The sequence below is a fragment of the Oncorhynchus masou genome, chromosome 6 (genome assembly GCF_036934945.1).
Source record: "Oncorhynchus masou masou isolate Uvic2021 chromosome 6, UVic_Omas_1.1, whole genome shotgun sequence".
Lineage (NCBI taxonomy): Eukaryota > Metazoa > Chordata > Actinopteri > Salmoniformes > Salmonidae > Oncorhynchus > Oncorhynchus masou.
Window position 1 is genome coordinate 22,104,768 of NC_088217.1, and position 19,969 is coordinate 22,124,736.

The window sequence follows — 19,969 nt, forward strand, 5'->3', positions numbered from 1 at the left end:
CTCCATTCATCCACCCCATCTCTCCTCCATCCCATCTCTCCTCCATCCCATCTCTCCTCCATTCATCCACTCCATCCAATCTCTCCTCCATCCCATCTCTCCTCCATTCATCCACCCCATCCCATCTCTCCTCCATCCCATCTCTCCTCCACTCCATCCTATATTTTCAAGGCAGCATCCTCTCAGTGTGTTTCACTGGGACAGCAACTCAGTCAAAATGTGGGAGTTTTGTTTTGGAAGCAGTTAAACATTTGGGATGTCTCATTCCATACTTAAACATGCAGAACATTGAACAGCTAGCTTTTTTTTTTTTTTACAAATGGCAATTGTTTTCTCTCTAGTACAGCGTGGTTTAGGCTACACAGAACACGAAAGTACCAATCCTACCAGGTTGGACATATTGCTTTAAACCACCACGTTGTTTATACGGCATGCATGCCACACAGATGGTATTATGTTTATACAAAAATAACACCCGTGTCTATGACTGTGTATCATATAAATTACAGAAAGTTATTTTTCTGTCTTTTCGCAATTGAAAATGTATTAAAACACAAGAACTGGTTCGGGTAAACATCAGCCTATGTAAAATAAAGGGGTTATGACTTTCAAATGTGATATTCCAGTTTTCAAACCTTTTTTTATTTACAACTGCGGAGAAGCTGCTCCAGAAGAAATCGCCCAAACCCAATGAAAAGAAAGCTATCTAAGAAAGACAACGCTTTAGAGAAGCAATGCAGTCCTTTACAGTCAACAGTTATTGCCCAATGCCTTAGCATGTTTCATTTTGTCATACATGAGTCATAATTGAAACATGTGCAATAAGAGGAAAGGTCTTACAGATTGGTCAGAAGCAGCAATGGGCTTGTCCAACAGAGAAACCAAACTTTGCCAGGACTGTCTGGCTGTTCTTTAGTTCGCCATCCACCTCAGACATACAAACCTGTTGGTCTGCTTCTGTAGTACAGTTGTGCCAAGGTTAATAACAAAACAGAAAACAAACCAAAGATCGGGGTGTTTCTAGCGGATGGAGTATCTGTTCACCTACGGAATGGAAGGGCAACCAGTTCAATAAGAGATCAACAACAGCACAACCATGGCAATAGAAGAAGGACAATCTTAGCGACGCTTCAAGTTCTTTGCATTCTCTGTCCACATTTACATGCAACAACATTTGCTATTTTGGGGAGATGGAAAGTATGGAAATACATTCACCTGACAATAATAGTTTAAAACAATCTGGTCAAAAAGAAAAAGAAAGTATAAAAAAACAGCGATTGTACAAAACAAGACTTTGGCTGAACATTCTTAAAGCTTTGCTGGGTGATCACTGACTGACTGCCCCCTTTTCATTACCTAGAGTTCAAAGTTCAAAATCACCCCATGGCAATATTTACACAGTATATTCAATGGAGAAGTGAAGTCTTCCAAATAGATAATCTCAGAAGAAAATAAAGATTTACCATTGAAAACGAGTCCCCAAAATGTGTCCCGAAATTGAGTCTCTGTCTAACATACTGACCAAACTGTCCACTTGTGTGTTTGAATAAATGTCCACATACATGTTATTCAATCATTTAATCCAAACTGCTCATTCGCATCAACGGGCGTCTGCATAGCCAGGCACGGTTCTATTTTAGACGCTTAATGCGCTGTAAGTCCCGCCTTACCATCTACTCATTGGTTTTTTACAAACATATACCCACGTGAGTGATTGAAAGATGAACAAGGTCCACACAGCCATATAAAATCCACATGAGAAAGATGAACAAGGAGAGATCAACCAAAAAAACAACAACTAAATAGCAATCCACTGTTTATCTCCCAGACAAATTAGCTAGCAACAGCAAATGTTTCATGTGTGTTTCGACCTGTCCCCAAATTAATATAGTTAATTAAAAGTTGGATTTGGAATTTTAACCTACGTGTCATGAACGTGTCTGGTAGGGATAGACAAAATCAATATGCGCACGATGACGCACATATAGAGCCGGTTTGGTCAGCATGTAACGGACACCACAGCAAAAGTATCTTGTTTCTGTTTACGAACACAAACAGGAAGAGGCAGTGATGTCACTACCGGTTTAACAGTTCTACTCTAAACAGTTTCCTAAATCATTAGAATAAAAAAGGTTAACGATTGATTTGGATGAAATCGAAATTCATGCCCTCTTTTCGACAAGTCGACTAAAGTCACTACCCAGTTGTCTAAGTGCACCGATCCTCTCAAAAAATAAATTAAACTCGCAGTCATATTAGTCTGAAAGAACAGACCCCATGTAATAAATATATGTATATAGAGATTAAAAATCATATATCCTCCAAATTAATTTAACATTACTTCAATGTTTGGTTTACTACCATGTTCTATTTGACTCGCTTTCATTGGGACCTCATTTGATTTAAGTTACTGAGAGAAATAGCAGAATTTAAGCTACTGTCTCTTTAAGACTATATATAATGAAGGGAAAGAGGTGGTAAGGCTAGATTGCTGAAAGAGTATGTCCAATCGCATGGCCTACAGTGAGTAAACAGTTTATTTTAGCTTCCTTAGCCCCTGCATCGGACAACCAATCATGGTTTACAAATGTGGCATAAATATACTGTATATAGAAACATATTCTGCTGTTGATTCATCTCATTCATGGACTGTACTGTCACCAAAACACTTCAGCCTATACATATATATTCCAAAATATTAAAAAATACTAAATATAAAAATACAGAAGAATTGTAAAAAATGAACAAAACATTTAGTATATATGAAAATCATGCAAGAAAGCTTCCCAATAATGATGTACTAAGCAAGGAGACCAGCCAGAAGAGGGAGGCGCAGCGCTAGCAGGCTTACGGCAGCAGGCTTACGGCAGCAGGCAGACTATGTTCTGTAAACATCGTTGTAGTCCATGACACATATATCGGCAGTGACACGTTGTTTTGCATCCATCTATTTTGGGGTCAGAGTGGAATAGAAATGAAACCTCAATAACGATGGGGTACAAAACAACAACAACCTATAAAATATGGCTCTGAGTAAGTAGAAAAGGTGTATCATCAGAGGGTTCTATCGAAGTAAGTAACCTAGATATGAAAATAAGGTTGAAAATATGGCAGTAGTACATCGATAGCACATATCCTGTTGAGGGCGTCACACTCTCTGTCACAGAGTTGGTGGTCGGGGTGGGAGCCAAGTTTAAACTCTCTGTACCATCATTTAAAACAACGACATGCACCACTCAATACAGGAGCTCTAATGTATCAACATCTCTGGTTGTATCGTTTTTTTCTTGTTAGAGTATTCCTCTTCTTGTTAGGCCATTATCTGTGGTTGGTGGGTTGGTTGGTAGGTGGGTTGACCCTAGAGGACATGTGGAGATGTGTTGTGTCCCTATGCTAGCGGGCCAGCCTCTAATGGTTGCCCCTCCCAGAGGCATTGTGAGAGAGATCAATAGTCCTTTGTCACTCTGAAGCAGACACAGTGACACTCGATAACGACACACACAGTCAAGCTGTAGCTAACAGGAACAAGCCCAATGCCCTTTCGCCAACAGTGAAAAAAAGAGTTGTACATTTGCCTTGGTAAGGTACAGATCAGAATGAGTGACAGACTAAAGAAATAACAACTTCCCATTTCTGTCTATACACAGGAAAAGGTAGGTCCTAACCAAGGCAAATAATGACTCCCAAAACCTAAATTCCCATTATATTTAACACGGCTGAAACATGAATCAAATACGTTATGCAGGGAGACACAGACATTCTTATTCTTCCTCCATATTGAGGCGGTATCGTAAGCTGTCAACTTCCTCTCAACGGGCGAGGGAAAACCAGAACCCTGATTGAATGAGATCATCAGATCCCACTCCACAGAGAGGGGGTTCCCACTGGCTCTCGCCTGCTGCTAGCTTTTCTTTCAATGTGTTGTTTTAAGATAGTTCACCTTTCTGTTAATATAGACTAGCATCCTTTGTACTTTCCTTCCATAAAATCAGGAGAAATCATAATAAAATCATGTCAAATGGACCCAGAAGAACCAAACTAAAGTGAGAGATGTTTAGACGGTTGAACCTTCATCATTGAAAATATGTAGTTTATCAGAATGAATGAAGACATGGGTTCCTGGGTTGAACTGCATAACCCATTAGTACATCATGCTTCAAAACAGATCCAATGCATACACACAGTACAGTTAAAACACAGGTTGAGAAATGGAGTGGAAAATTTAGTAGCTGAAAACTGTTAAATCACATAGCCCATGTTCATCTGATCATCAAATCAGCTTGGAGCTGTGTTGAAGAGCCTATAAAGCATATATACTGTATGTACACATAGATATACTCTAAAAGTGCTGTGTCAGTTAGTGTATGCAGGGTGTAATAAGCACGTACAAAAGGATAAACATGTTGTGTTTCAGTTCTGGGCTATCTGAGTTTAAAATAAAACAATGAAATGTTACAGGACAAAAAAAAAGATATTAAAACTCCAAAGATGGACAGTAGGACAGGCTACAGCCTTTGACAGAGCAGATTGGTGGACCCCACATGGCCCCTCCCACCCATGAGTTTGGGGCACGATGTGATTTGATGGTCTACATGTCACTCTGCTGTACATACTTAAAGGGCATACACACCACAGTCAGTGCCAGCCCATGGGAATGGCAAAGTGGGGTGGGTGGGTGGGGCAGGTGAGTGGTAGGTGTAGGGTTCAGAAAGTGGAGGGAAGAGGAGGCGGAGGAAGAGGAGTAGGTGAAGTAGGGTAGGTGAAGAGGGGGAGATGCTGGGACCCCTTGCCTGCTCTGGGTGTACCCTCTGTGGGATGTGGGGCGCACCGCTTGTCCCCCTGGTGGTGGAAGAGAGGAAGTGCAGGAGGGTAACCAGCCAGCCGACAGGGGGAGAAGGACAGAGCACAACGGAAGAGAGGAGAAGAGAGGAGGTGATCAGCAGGAGGCCTCGTGGCTGACGTCTGGAGCTTCTGCCCTCCCAGAGAAGGATCTGGGCATGTGCTGGAGCGCCACCTCATCACTGCTGCTCTCATCGATGTCAGGGATCCGCGCCTCTTCCTCAGACAAGGGAACAAACTCAGGGTGGGCCATGAAGTTATGGATGGAATTTTTTGATTCTCGGTTCTCTAGCCCCGGGTAAAGAGAGCTACGGAACGCATTCACCACCTTAATCTGTTAGAGAGAGAAAGGTGGGGGGAGGGGGGATAGAGAGATTGAGGGATGGAGAAAGAGGGGCAGTGCAGAGAGAGAGAGAGAAATAAAAATAGCAGTTAGTAATGAGGGTCCTGGCTCAGTCTTCCTGTGTTCATGGTGATGGCAGGAGGCAGGCAAGCAGGCAGGCAGGGGATTATGGGTAATCTGCTAGGGGGTACAAAGGGTGGTCAGTGAGAGTTGAGAAGTGAAGTATTCTGGGATGGCAGTCTTGATCACTTGCCCGATTCATCAAACCAAACAGCAGGCAAAAGGAAGGCACACAGGAGCCATCAAAAACACACAGTCAACTTCAACATACAGTCAACTTCAACATACAGTCAACTACAACATACAGTCAACTACAACATACAGTATGACACAAGGGCGAGTGGAAAATACATGAGCACTGCAAAACAAATACACAAAAAAAGCATTAACACTAAAATACAGTACAATATGTAAACAAACCGTGAAAATAAATACCAACATATGAGGTGGGAACACATGATAATGACAGTGTAAGGATACTGAGCAAGCAACGGGACAAAAACCACACAGCTACTTAGATACTACAGCACCCCCCCCCCCCCAAACACACTGACACATAAAGTACATCATGCTATCTGAGGCAACAAGCTGCAGGTTCTAATCACCAGCCTACAGTACAGCTAGCTGGCAGCATCTCAATGTTCTATAATGAAGACAGGGATGGAGGGTTGGATGTTGTCTGTTGGGCTGTTTGGTTGGCGACCAAAGATGAGTCCAGTTCGGGTATATTTTGTAGGCAGGAGTGGAAAGGGACAGAGGATGAGAAGAGAGGGAGGAAGATAAGAACTGTGAAGTGGTGAAGAGGGAAAAGGATGAACGGTTGATGCTGAAATAAAACTAACATGCACTTCATACATGTACAGTAGACACACACCTTCTCACTCACAAACACACACCCGCTCGCTCGCTCACTCACTCACGCTCACTCACTCACTCACTCACTCACTCACTCACTCACTCACTCACTCACTCACTCACTCACACACTCACACACTCACTCACTCACTCACTCACTCACTCACTCACTCACTCACTCACTCACTCACTCACTCACTCACTCACTCACTCACTCACTCACACACACACTCACTCACACACTCACACACTCACTCACTCACACTCACTCACACACTCACACACTCACACACTCACACACTCACACACTCACACACTCACTCACACACTCACACACTCACACACTCACACACTCACACACTCACACACTCACACACACACTTCTAAAGCTGATGGTACTCAACACTTTCTACAATTCAGAAAAAAGGAATGTGAACACCATCACAACGTGAGTGGAAATTATTTTCTCTCTAACTACTTGTCTGTATCTAACCTCCCACCTCACCTTCTACTAAACTACAGACTGATGCATCATGTTAGACCAACACAGCTACGCTGATGAATGTGTAGGACATTTACAGCCCAGGCCTGTCAGCCAGGCAGGCAGGGGTAGGACGCAGTGTGTGTGGTGTGTCAGCCAGGCAGGCAGGGGTGGTGTGTCAGGGCAGGCAGGGGTAGGACAGTGTGTGTGGTGTGTCAGCCAGGCAGGCAGGGGTAGGACACAGTGTGTGTGTGTGTGGGCGGGCAGGGGTGTGTCACAGTGTGTGTGTGGTGTGTCAGCCAGGCAGGCAGGGGTAGGACACAGTGTGTGTGGTGTGTCAGCCAGGCAGGCAGGGGTAGGACACAGTGTGTGTGGTGTGTCAGCCAGGCAGGCAGGGGTAGGACACAGTGTGTGTGGTGTGTCAGCCAGGCAGGCAGGGGTAGGACACAGTGTGTGTGTGGTGTCAGGCAGGCAGGCAGGGGTAGGACGCAGTGTGTGTGGTGTGTCAGCCAGGGCAGGGTAGGACAGGGTGTAGGACAGGCAGTGTGTGTGGTGTGTCAGCCAGGCAGGCAGGGTAGGACGCAGTGTGTGTGGTGTGTCAGCCAGGCAGGCAGGGGTAGGACACAGTGTGTGTGGTGTGTCAGCCAGGCAGGCAGGGGTAGGACACAGTGTGTGTGGTGTCAGCCAGGCAGTGTGTGTGTGTGTCAGCCAGGCAGGCAGGGGTAGGACACAGTGTGTGTGGTGTGTCAGCCAGGCAGGCAGGGGTAGGACGCAGTGTGTGTGGTGTGTCAGCCAGGCAGGCAGGGGTAGGACACAGTGTGTGTGGTGTGTCAGCCAGGCAGGCAGGGGTAGGACGCAGTGTGTGTGGTGTGTCAGGCAGGCAGGGCGCAGTGTGTGTGTGGTGTGTCAGCCAGGCAGGCAGGGGTAGGACACAGTGTGTGTGGTGTGTCAGCCAGGCAGGCAGGGGTAGGACACAGTGTGTGTGGTGTGTCAGCCAGGCAGGCAGGGGTAGGACACAGTGTGTGTGTGGTGTGTCAGCCAGGCAGGCAGGGGTAGGACACAGTGTGTGGGTGTGTCAGCCAGGCAGGCAGGGGTAGGACACAGTGTGTGTGGTGTGTCAGCCAGGCAGGCAGGGGTAGGACACAGTGTGTGTGTGGTGTGTCAGCCAGGCAGGCAGGGGTAGGACACAGTGTGTGTGGTGTGTCAGCCAGGCAGGCAGGGGTAGGACACAGTGTGTGTGGTGTGTCAGCCAGGCAGGCAGGGGTAGGACACAGTGTGTGTGGTGTGTCAGGGCACAGGGGTGTGTGTGTGGTGTGTCAGCCAGGCAGGCAGGGCGCAGTGTGTGTGTGGTGTGTCAGCCAGGCAGGCAGGGGTAGGACGCAGTGTGTGTGTGGTGTGTCAACCAGGCAGGCAGGGGTAGGACGCAGTGTGTGTGTGTGTGTGTGGTGTGTCAACCAGGCAGGCAGGGGTAGGACACAGTGTGTGTGTGGTGTGTCAACCAGGCAGGCAGGGGTAGGACGCAGTGTGTGTGTGTGTGTGTGGTGTGTCAACCAGGCAGGCAGGGGTAGGACGCAGTGTGTGTGTGGTGTGTCAGCCAGGCAGGCAGGGGTAGGACACAGTGTGTGTGTGGTGTGTCAACCAGGCAGGCAGGGGTAGGACACAGTGTGTGTGTGGTGTGTCAGCCAGGCAGGCAGGGGTAGGACACAGTGTGTGTGTGGTGTGTCAGCCAGGCAGGCAGGGGTAGGACACAGTGTGTGTGTGGTGTGTCAGCCAGGCAGGCAGGGGTAGGACACAGTGTGTGTGTGGTGTGTCAGCCAGGCAGGCAGGGGTAGGACACAGTGTGTGTGTGGTGTGTCAGCCAGGCAGGCAGGGGTAGGACACAGTGTGTGTGTGTGGTGTGTCAGCCAGGCAGGCAGGGGTAGGACACAGTGTGTGTGTGGTGTGTCAGCCAGGCAGGCAGGGGTAGGACACAGTGTGTGTGTGGTGTGTCAGCCAGGCAGGCAGGGGTAGGACACAGTGTGTGTGTGGTGTGTCAGCCAGGCAGGCAGGGGTAGGACACAGTGTGTGTGTGGTGTGTCAGCCAGGCAGGCAGGGGTAGTTAAGAGGAGCTGACAGACATTCTGTTACAGGCCTGTGAGGAGAACACAGAGTGTCACAGAGTGAGAGAGATGACTGTGCAGACACCCAGACATCAGAGGTGTGAAAATGAGCACTGCTGCCTGGCAGAGGGACTCTGTTTGTTTATTTATTTTTATGTCACCTTTATTTAACCAGGTAGGCCAGTTGAGAACAAGTTCTCATTTACAACTGTGACCTGGCCAAGATAAAGCAAAGCAGTTTGACACATACTCCATGTGTAACTCTGTGTCGTTGTAAAACAAACATACAGTCAATAATACAGTAGAAACAAGTCTATATACGATGTGAGCAAATGAGGTGAGATAAGGGAGGTAAAGGCAAAAAAAGGCCATGGTGGCAAAGTAAATACAATATAGCAAGTAAAACACTGGAATGGTAGATTTGCAATGGAAGAAAGTGCAAAGTAGAGATAGAAATAATGGGGTGCAAAGGAGCAAAATAAATAAATAAATAAAATACAGTAGGGAAAGAGGTAGTTGTTTGGGCTAAATTATAGATGGGATATGTACAGGTGCAGTAATCTGTGAGCTGCTCTGACAGCTGGTGCTTAAAGCTAGTGAGGGAGATAAGTGTTTCCAGTTTCAGAGATGTTTGTGAGTGTGTGTTTGTGTGAGAGAGTGAGTAAGTGAGTAACAGAGAGAGTGAGTAAGTGAGAGAGTGAGTAACAGAGAGTGAGTAACTGAGAGAGTGAGAAACAGAGAGTGAGTAACAGAGAGTGAGTAACTGAGAGAGTGAGTAACTGAGAGAGTGAGTAACAGAGAGAGTAAGTGAGAGAGTGAGTAACAGAGTGAGTAACAGAGAGTGAGTAAGTGAGAGAGTGAGTAAGTGAGAGAGTGAGTAACTGAGAGAGTGAGTAACTGAGAGAGTGAGTAACAGAGAGTGAGTAACAGAGAGTGAGTAACAGAGAGAGTGAGTAACAGAGAGTGAGTAACTGTGAGAGAGTGAGTAACTGAGTGAGTAACAGAGAGAGTAAGTGAGAGAGTGAGTAACAGAGAGTGAGTAACAGAGAGTGAGTAACTGAGAGAGTGAGTAACTGAGAGAGTGAGTAACTGAGAGCGTGAGTAACTGAGAGCGTGAGTAACTGAGAGCGTGAGTAACTGAGAGCGTGAGTAACAGAGAGCGTGAGTAACAGAGAGCGTGAGTAACAGAGAGCGTGAGTAACAGAGAGAGTGAGTAACAGAGAGAGTGAGTAAGAGAGAGTGAGTAACAGAGAGAGTGAGTAAGTGAGAGAGTGAGTGAGTAAGTGAGAGAGTGAGCGAGTAAGTGAGAGAGTAAGTAACAGAGAGTGAGTAACAGAGAGTGAGTAACTGAGAGAGTGAGTAACTGAGAGAGAGTAACAGAGAGAGTGAGTAACAGAGAGTGAGTAAGTGAGTAAGTGAGAGAGTGAGTAAGTGAGAGGACCAACAAAAATGGAAAAGGGTCAAATCCAACCATTTACACTTCCATAGTGTTATTTGGCTTGATGATGCTTATTATGAATATAAATTAGCTCAATTTTGGTGGGCTGTATGTAGCCTATCCAATCAGCATCCATCCTCTGTGTTTATACTTCTTATTTGTGTGTGTGTGTGTGTGTGTGTGTGTGTGTGTGTGTGTGTGTGTGTTTGAGAGAGCATTGTGATGTCAAACAAAAGCATTTCCATGCCAGGAGGAAACACGCACACACACACCCCCACACCCACACACAACTACTGGTCCGATTCACTTCTTTGGTCTGTTGTTACCCTGTAGTCAGAATGGCGATAGTCCCGAGAGGAGAAGAGAGGGACACAGAGGAGAGGAAAGACAGACAGATGATTGGGATAGGATGGAAATATACAGCAGAGAGAGAAGCAAAAAGGTTCTGAGCGAGAGAGAAAGGAGTGAAACATGGAGAACAGTATGAGAGAAAACAGCAGAGCTGTGGACTCGAGTCACAAATATGATGACTTGCAACCCGACTTTAACACCAATGAGTCGTGACTTAACTTGGACTTGAGCCTTATGACTCGAACTAACTTGATATCCTCTCCAAGCCCAAATATTAAACATGATGCTATTAAAAAAGTGTGCAGCGCATCAACTCTTCATTTAACAGATTACAGTTTGAATCGGACAGCAGCCAATCAGATTGTGTCAGCTGAGAAAAAGTTGTGCGTGGCAGTGCAGAGGAACGTCGGTGGGTGAATTCAGATGGAGCCCTTGGAAAGATGATACGCAAAATGATTATTGTCGGATATAAAGACGACACTGTAGTCAATTAAAAACGGATTGCAACTTGCAAAACATGTGGGAAGAAAATGACAGACAGAGGCGCAACAATTTCCAACTTTGTTCGACATTTGAAGCAGCACAAAGAACAGTAAGTCGTGGCTGATATAGCTTTGCATGTGTAGCATGTAGGCTAACGTAACGTTAAGTCAACGAGCCTTCACACAGTCAGTCAGTGCGGGAACGTGATCATTGCACCCAAGATTGAGCTACAACTGGCTAGGCAGTTGGTAGCCTTAATCCTACCTGATGTTACTGCTGTTCCTAAAACCACTGACATACGTTAGCCTACTGTAACTACACACACCGAGTGAGTACAGCGTGTGTGTGTGGAAGAGAAGGTTTGGCAATTGTGTACAAGCCTACATCGCACGATTGCGCCCCATAACGGGGGTCTTTCTCATGGCTACCCATGTATTTCCATAGAAATATAATGTCTATTTGGAAAGTAATGATTTGCGTAAATGTAATATACTAACTCTTACTCTTGTTAAAAATATGAAATGGTATTACATTTGGTGAAGACCACATTATGACTTGTTGAGGACATTATGACTTGTTGTGAAAAAAAAAGAGGTGACCACATTCTCTAACTGTGCGCATATACTGGGGATAGGGGTCAGAGGTTAAAGGTGACATCTCGACAAAACAGTTTTAGTCCTTAAGCTATTTTAAGTCCACTTTGTTCCATGTTTGTGCTGATACAATGTTGTGTTGCTTCAATGCTGATTCGTCATGTGTTGCTTCAATGCTGTGTTGCTGTCGTAACTCTCTCTTTATGCAGTGTTGTGGTGTCTCTTTTCGTGTGTTGTCCTATATATTTATTTGTAATCCCATCCCTTCCTCGCAGGAGGCCTTTTGTCTCTTGTGGTGATGTGTGTGTTGTTCTATATATTTATTTGTAATCCCATCCCTTCCTCGCAGGAGGCCTTTTGTCTCTTGTGGTGATGTGTGTGTTGTCCTATATATTTATTTGTAATCCCATCCCTTCCTCGCTGGAGGCCTTTTGTCTCTTGTGGAGATGTGTGTGTTGTTTTATTTGTATATATTTATTTGTAATCCCATCCCTTCCTCCCATCCCTTCCTCGCAGGAGGCCTTTTGTCTCTTGTGGTGATGTGTGTGTTGTCCTATATATTTATTTGTAATCCCATCCCTTCCTCGCAGGAGGCCTTTTGTCTCTTGTGGTGATGTGTGTGTTGTTCTATATATTTATTTGTAATCCCATCCCTTCCTCGCAGGAGGCCTTTTGTCTCTTGTGGTGATGTGTGTGTTGTCCTATATATTTATTTGTAATCCCATCCCTTCCTCGCAGGAGGCCTTTTGTCTCTTGTGGTGATGTGTGTGTTGTTCTATATATTTATTTGTAATCCCATCCCTTCCTCGCAGGAGGCCTTTTGTCTCTTGTGGTGATGTGTGTGTTGTTCTATATATTTATTTGTAATCCCATCCCTTCCTTTTGCTGGAGGCCTTTTGTCTCTTGTGGTGATGTGTGTGTTGTTCTATATATTTATTTGTAATCCCATCCCTTCCTCGCAGGAGGCCTTTTGTCTCTTGTGGTGATGTGTGTGTTGTTCTATATATTTATTTGTAATCCCATCCCTTCCTCGCTGGAGGCCTTTTGTCTCTTGTGGTGATGTGTGTGTTGTCCTATATATTTATTTGTAATCCCATCCCTTCCTCGCTGGAGGCCTTTTGTCTCTTGTGGTGATGTGTGTGTTGTCCTATATATTTATTTGTAATCCCATCCCTCCTCGCTGGAGGCCTTTTGTCTCTTGTGGTGATGTGTGTGTTGTCCTATATATTTATTTGTAATCCCATCCCTCCTCGCTGGAGGCCTTTTGTCTCTTGTGGTGATGTGTGTGTTGTCCTATATATTTATTTGTAATCCCATCCCTCCTCGCTGGAGGCCTTTTGTCTCTTGTGGTGATGTGTGTGTTGTTCTATATATTTATTTGTAATCCCATCCCTTCCTCGCAGGAGGCCTTTTGTCTCTTGTGGTGATGTGTGTGTTGTCCTATATATTTATTTGTAATCCCATCCCTCCTCGCTGGAGGCCTTTTGTCTCTTGGCAGGCCGTCACTATAAAGAAGAATTGGGTCCTGTGTGGCTCAGTCGGTAGAGCATGGCGCTTGCAACGCCAAGCGTCGTGGGTTCGATTCCCGCTGGGGCCACCCATATGTAAAAGTAGTGGCCCCAGCCGACTTGTAAGTCGCTTTGGACAAAAGCGTCTGCTAAATGGGATATATTATTATTATTATTATTAAGAATTTGTTCTTAACTGACTTGCCTAGTTAAAACAAGAACAAAAAAAATAGGTTAAATTATAAATGAAAAACAATGTATGTAAAGAGGTTAATGACTTATTTCTATAGTTATATATTTTCTATATTCTTCAGTCCTAATCGTCTGTTCTTTTTTAAATCATATGGAGAGTTTTCTCAGACTTCAGTCAGCTTTGTAAACTGGTTGCATGCAGCACCTCTTCCTTCCCTCCAGAACTTCAGTGTGTGATGAATGACTCTGCAACTCCGCCTCTTTAAGCCCAGGGTTTTAAGTCCTTATATATGTGCTTGTATATTTGTGTGTGCTTGTATATTTGTGTGTGTGTACTGCTCTGTGTTTCTAAGTCTTCTTGTGTCTGTCTGTGTGTGTGTCTGTATGTGCGTAATGTACATATCGGTATGTGTGTGTGTGTATTTTTGTGTGTTTTTCTATGTCTCAAAGTCCTCTCATATCCATCTGATATCTGTGTTCCTCTCATGGGAGTGTTTTGGCGGATGCCAAGATACACCAATGTACCGCAGGCATCCATAACCCTTTTTATATTAAAAAAAACTGTCGGAGAAATATGGCTATATCTTTTTTCTCCATAAATCTCTTTTAGTGAGAGAGCATGCTGTCATGGAGGAATAAGTCAGCACTGGGGTCGCTTGCCAAGCCTAAAAAAAAAGAACATACTGAGGGATAAGTCCTCCCTGAATAGCGGGACTGAGAGAGAGGGAGGAGAGAGAGGGACAGATAGGGAAGAGAGAAAGGGACAGAGAGGGGGACAGAGAGGGGGAGGATTGAGAGGTAGGAGTGAGAGGGAGGAAGGAGATTGAGGGACTGAGAAAGGGAGACAGAGGGAGGAGAGAGAGGAAGGCAGAGAGAAAGGAGTGAAAGGGAGAAGAGAGAGGACTGAGGGAATGAGTGAAAAGGAGAAGGAGAGGGGGAGAGAATGAGAGAAAAGGAGAAGGAGAGAGAGAGAATGAGAGAAAATGAGGAGAGAGGGAGAGAATGAGAGAAAGAGAAGGAGAGAGAGAATGAGAGAAAAGGAGGAGAGAGAGAAAGAGAAAAAGGAGAGAAAAAGAAGGAGAGAGAGAGAATGAGAGAAAATGGGAGGAGAGAGGGAAATTGAGAGAAAATGGGAGGAGAAGGAGAGAATGAGAGAAAATGAGAAGGAGAGAATGAGAGAAAATGAGAAGGAGAGAATGAGATAAAATGAGAAGGAGAGCATGAGATAAAATGAGAAGGAGAGAGAGAGAATGAGAGAAAATGGAGGAGAAGGAGAGAATGAGTGAAAATGAGAAGGAGAGAATGAGTGAAAATGAGAAGGAGAGAATGAATGAAAATGAGAAGGAGAGAGAGAGAATGAGAGAAAATGAGAGGAGAAGGAGAGAATGAGAGAAAATGGGGAGAGAGGGAGAGAATGAGAGAAAGAGAAGGAGAGAGAGAATGAGAGAAAAAGAGAAGGAGAGAGAGAATGAGAGAAAAGGAGAAGGAGAGAGAGAATGAGAGAAAAGGAGAGAAAAAGAAGGAGAGAGAGAGAATGAGAGGAGAGAGGGAAATTGAGAGAAAATGGGAGGAGAAGGAGAGAATGAGAGAAAATGAGAAGGAGAGAATGAGAGAAAATGAGAAGGAGAGAATTAGATAAAATGAGAAGGAGAGAGAGAGAATGAGAGAAAATGGGAGAAGGAGAGAATGAGTGAAAATGAGAAGGAGAGAATGAATGAAAATGAGAAGGAGAGAGAGAGAATGAGAGAAAATGAGAGGAGAAGGAGAGAATGAGAGAAAATGGGAGGAGGAGAGAATGAGAGAAAATGGGAGAAGGAGAGAATGAGAGAAAATGGGAGGAGAAGGAGAGAATGAGAGAAAATGGGAGGAGAAGGAGAGAATGAGAGAAAATGGGAGGAGGAGTGAATGAGAGAAACAGAGAAGGAGGGAGAGAATGAGAGAAAAGGAGAAGGAGAGAGGGAGAAAGAGTGAAAAGGAGAAGGAGAGAGAGAGAAAGAGTGAAAATGAGAAGGAGAGAGAGAGAATGAGTGAAAATGAGAAGGAGAGAGAGAGAATGAGTGAAAATGAGAAGGAGAGAGAGAGAATGAGTGAAAATGAGGAGAGAGGGAGAGAATGAGTGAAAAAGAGAATGAGAGAGAGAATGAGAGAAAATGAGAAGGAGAAAGGGAGAGAATGAGTGAAAAGGAGAAGGAGAAAGGGAGAGAATGAGTGAAAATGAGAAGGAGAGAGTGAGAGAATGAGTGAAAAGGAGAAGGAGAAAGGGAGAGAATGAGTGAAAATGAGGAGGAGAGGGAGAGAATGAGAGAAAAGGAGGAGAGAGAGAATGAGTGAAAATGAGAAGGAGAGAGGGAGAGAATGAGTGAAAATGAGAAGGAGAGAGTGAGAGAATGAGTGAAAAGGAGAAGGAGAGAGGGAGAGAATGAGTGAAAAGGAGAAGGAGAGAGGGAGAGAATGAGTGAAAAGGAGAAGGAGAAAGGGAGAGAATGAGTGAAAAGGAGAAGGAGAAAGGGAGAGAATGAGTGAAAAGGAGAAGGAGAAAGGGAGAGAATGAGTGAAAAGGAGAAGGAGAGAGGGAGAGAATGAGTGAAAATGAGGAGGAGAGGGAGAGAATGAGAGAAAAGGAGGAGAGAGAGAATGAGAGAAAATGAGAAGGAGAGAGTGAGAGAATGAGTGAAAAGGAGAAGGAGAGAGGGAGAGAATGAGTGAAAAGGAGGAGGAGAGAGAATGAGTGAAAATGAGAAGGAGAGAGTGAGAGAATGAGTGAAAAGGAGAAGGAGAGAGGGAGAGAATGAGTGAAAAGGAGGAGGAGAGAGAATGAGTGAAAATGAGGAGGAGAGAGGGAGAGAATGAGTGAAAATGAGAAGGAGAGAGTGAGAGAATGAGTGAAAAGGAGAAGGAGAGAGGGAGAGAATGAGTGAAAAGGAGGAGGAGAGAGAATGAGTGAAAATGAGGAGGAGAGAGAGAGAATGAGTGAAAATGAGAAGGAGAGAGGGAGAGAATGAGTGAAAATGAGAAGGAGAGAGAGAGAATGAGTGAAAATGAGAAGGAGAAAGGGAGAGAATGAGAGAAAATGAGAAGGAAATGAGAAGGAGAGAGGGAGAGAATGAGTGAAAATGAGAAGGAGAGAGAGAGAATGAGTGAAAATGAGAAGGAGAAAGGGAGAGAATGAGTGAAAAGGAGAAGGAGAAAGGGAGAGAATGAGTGAAAAGGAGAAGGAGAGAGGGAGAGAATGAGTGAAAATGAGAAGGAGAAAGGGAGAGAATGAGTGAAAATGAGGAGGAGAAAGGGAGAGAATGAGTGAAAAGGAGAAGGAGAAAGGGAGAGAATGAGTGAAAAGGAGAAGGAGAGAGGGAGAGAATGAGTGAAAAGGAGAAGGAGAAAGGGAGAGAATGAGTGAAAATGAGGAGGAGAGGGAGAGAATGAGAGAAAAGGAGGAGAGAGAGAATGAGTGAAAATGAGGAGGAGAGGGAGAGAATGAGAGAAAAGGAGGAGAGAGAGAATGAGTGAAAATGAGGAGGAGAGAGAGAGAATGAGTGAAAATGAGAAGGAGAGAGGGAGAGAATGAGTGAAAATGAGAAGGAGAGAGAGAGAATGAGAAGGAGAGAGGGAGAGAATGAGTGAAAATGAGAAGGAGAGAGGGAGAGTGAGTGAAAAGGAGAAGGAGAAAGGGAGAGAATGAGTGAAAATGAGAAGGAGAGGGAGAGAATGAGAGAAAATGAGAAGGAGAGAGGGAGAGAATGAGTGAAAAGGAGAAGGAGAGAGGGAGAGAATGAGTGAAAAGGAGAAGGAGAGAGGGAGAGAATGAGTGAAAAGGAGAAGGAGAGAGGGAGAGAATGAGTGAAAAGGAGAAGGAGAGAGGGAGAGAATGAGTGAAAAGGAGAAGGAGAGAGGGAGAGAATGAGAGAAAATGAGAAGGAGAGAGAGAGAATGAGAAGGAGAGAGGGAGAGAATGAGTGAAAATGAGAAGGAGAGAGGGAGAGAATGAGTGAAAATGAGAAGGAGAGAGAGAGAATGAGAAGGAGAGAGGGAGAGAATGAGTGAAAATGAGAAGGAAAGAGGGAGAGTGAGTGAAAAGGAGAAGGAGAAAGGGAGAGAATGAGTGAAAAGGAGTAGGAGAGAGGGAGAGAATGTGTGAAAAGGAGAAGGAGAGAGGGAGAGTGAGTGAAAAGGAGAAGGAGAAAGGGAGAGAATGAGTGAAAATGAGAAGGAGAGGGAGAGAATGAGAGAAAATGAGAAGGAGAGAGGGAGAGAATGAGAGAAAGGAGGAGAGAGAGAATGAGTGAAAATGAGAAGGAGAGAGGGAGAGAATGAGAGAAAAAGAAGCTGCAGCACTCACATCTCCTTGCAGCTCTCTGAGGGATGGGGAAAAGGGGTATGAGAGAGTGTGTGTGTATTTTGGGTGTGTGCTTCTGAGTTTCTAAATTCTCTTGTTTACGTCTGTTTTTTTGTGTCTCTCAGGACGGGGCAGAAGGTATGTGTGTGTCTCTCAGGACGGGGCAGAAGGCATGTGTGTGTGTCTCTCAGGACGGGGCAGAAGGCATGTGTGTGTCTCTCAGGACAGGGCAGAAGGTATGTGTGTGTCTCTCAGGACAGGGCAGAAGGCATGTGTGTGTCTCTCAGGACAGGGCAGAAGGCATGTGTGTGTCTCTCAGGACAGGGCAGAAGGTATGTGTGTGTCTCTCAGGACAGGGCAGAAGGTATGTGTGTGTCTCTCAGGACGGGGCAGAAGGCATGTGTGTGTCTCTCAGGACAGGGCAGAAGGTATGTGTGTGTCTCTCAGGACAGGGCAGAAGGCATGTGTGTGTCTCTCAGGACGGGGCAGAAGGTATGTGTGTGTCTCTCATGACGGGGCAGAAGGCACGTGTGTGTGTCTCTCAGGACGGGGCAGAAGGCATGTGTGTGTCTCTCAGGACGGGGCAGAAGGCATGTGTGTGTGTCTCTCAGGACGGGGCAGAAGGCATGTGTGTGTGTCTCTCAGGACGGGGCAGAAGGCATGTGTGTGTGTCTCTCAGGACGGGGCAGAAGGCATGTGTGTGTGTCTCTCAGGACGGGGCAGAAGGCATGTGTGTGTCTCTCAGGACGGGGCAGAAGGCATGTGTGTGTGTCTCAGGACGGGGCAGAAGGCATGTGTGTGTGTCTCTCAGGACGGGGCAGAAGGCATGTGTGTGTGTCTCTCAGGACGGGGCAGAAGGCATGTGTGTGTGTCTCTCAGGACGGGGCAGAAGGCATGTGTGTGTGTCTCTCAGGACGGGGCAGAAGGCATGTGTGTGTCTCTCAGGACGGGGCAGAAGGCATGTGTGTGTGTCTCAGGACGGGGCAGAAGGCATGTGTGTGTGTCTCTCAGGACGGGGCAGAAGGCATGTGTGTGTCTCTCAGGACGGGGCAGAAGGCATGTGTGTGTGTCTCAGGACAGGGCAGAAGGTATGTGTGTGTGTCTCTCAGGACGGGGCAGAAGGCATGTGTGTGTCTCTCAGGACGGGGCAGAAGGCATGTGTGTGTCTCTCAGGACGGGGCAGAAGGCATGTGTGTGTGTCTCTCAGGACGGGGCAGAAGGCATGTGTGTGTCTCTCAGGACGGGGCAGAAGGCATGTGTGTGTGTCTCTCAGGACGGGGCAGAAGGCATGTGTGTGTGTCTCTCAGGACGGGGCAGAAGGCATGTGTGTGTGTCTCAGGACGGGGCAGAAGGCATGTGTGTGTCTCTCAGGACGGGGCAGAAGGCATGTGTGTATGTCTCTCAGGACGGGGCAGAAGGCATGTGTGTGTGTCTCTCAGGACGGGGCAGAAGGCATGTGTGTGTGTCTCTCAGGACGGGGCAGAAGGCATGTGTGTGTGTCTCTCAGGACGGGGCAGAAGGCATGTGTGTGTGTCTCTCAGGACGGGGCAGAAGGCATGTGTGTATGTCTCTCAGGACGGGGCAGAAGGCATGTGTGTGTGTCTCTCAGGACGGGGCAGAAGGCATGTGTGTGTGTCTCTCAGGACCGGGCAGAAGGCATGTGTGTGTCTCTCAGGACGGGGCAGAAGGCATGTGTGTGTCTCTCAGGACGGGGCAGAAGGCATGTGTGTGTGTCTCTCAGGACGGGGCAGAAGGCATGTGTGTGTGTCTCTCAGGACGGGGCAGAAGGCATGTGTGTGTGTCTCTCAGGACGGGGCAGAAGGCATGTGTGTGTCTCTCAGGACGGGGCAGAAGGCATGTGTGTGTGTCTCTCAGGACGGGGCAGAAGGCATGTGTGTGTGTCTCTGTTTGGAAGGAGAGGTAGTGCGGTGTCGTGATGCAAGGAACGGCACCCCTCTCCCCCTTTTCTCTCCTCTCAATTAGCAAAGGGCAAGGTCACACCCCCATCCCCCCAACCTTCTCCTCTCACACTACTGAGCTCATCTCTCTTAACACTGCAGTCCGTCACTATCACCAGAGCTAATGGACTGTCTATACACTAATAATACAGATGACTACATCACTTCTCGTCACAGAATCACTCACAGTCATACATTCACCAACTCTCTCCTTTCCCACACATGTTTTCTCAGGGCTGGAGATGGACATGGAGATGGCTGAGCTATCAGCCAATGAACTGGGACTAGATCTTTAAGATTCCTTATGTGTCCTTAGTGCCAGATGGAGAGAAGGTAGGAAAGACATGCTTTCTGAAGTCACAGTATGTAGCCACTGGAAGAAGAAAAGAAGACAAAGAAGACAAACAAATACTAACACCACGCACACGAACCTGCC

The 19,969-nt window shown here is 46.1% G+C and overlaps 1 protein-coding gene across 10 annotated transcripts in view; it reads right to left on the reverse strand.

The window, feature by feature from the left end:
* Window positions 1-615: 615 nt before the first annotated feature.
* Window positions 616-19,969, reverse strand: part of LOC135541628 (plasma membrane calcium-transporting ATPase 1-like) — a 298,234-nt gene continuing 278,880 nt past the window's right edge. For 8 of the 10 annotated variants that reach the window (XM_064967935.1, XM_064967940.1, XM_064967936.1 and 5 more), the window contains one exon: window positions 616-5,173. In XM_064967935.1, the coding sequence (XP_064824007.1) occupies window positions 4,937-5,173 (237 nt within the window). In that variant the 3' untranslated portion in view covers window positions 616-4,936. The remainder of the gene's footprint in view (window positions 5,174-19,969) is intronic. The other 2 variants (XM_064967939.1, XM_064967937.1) reach the window with 1 other exon arrangement.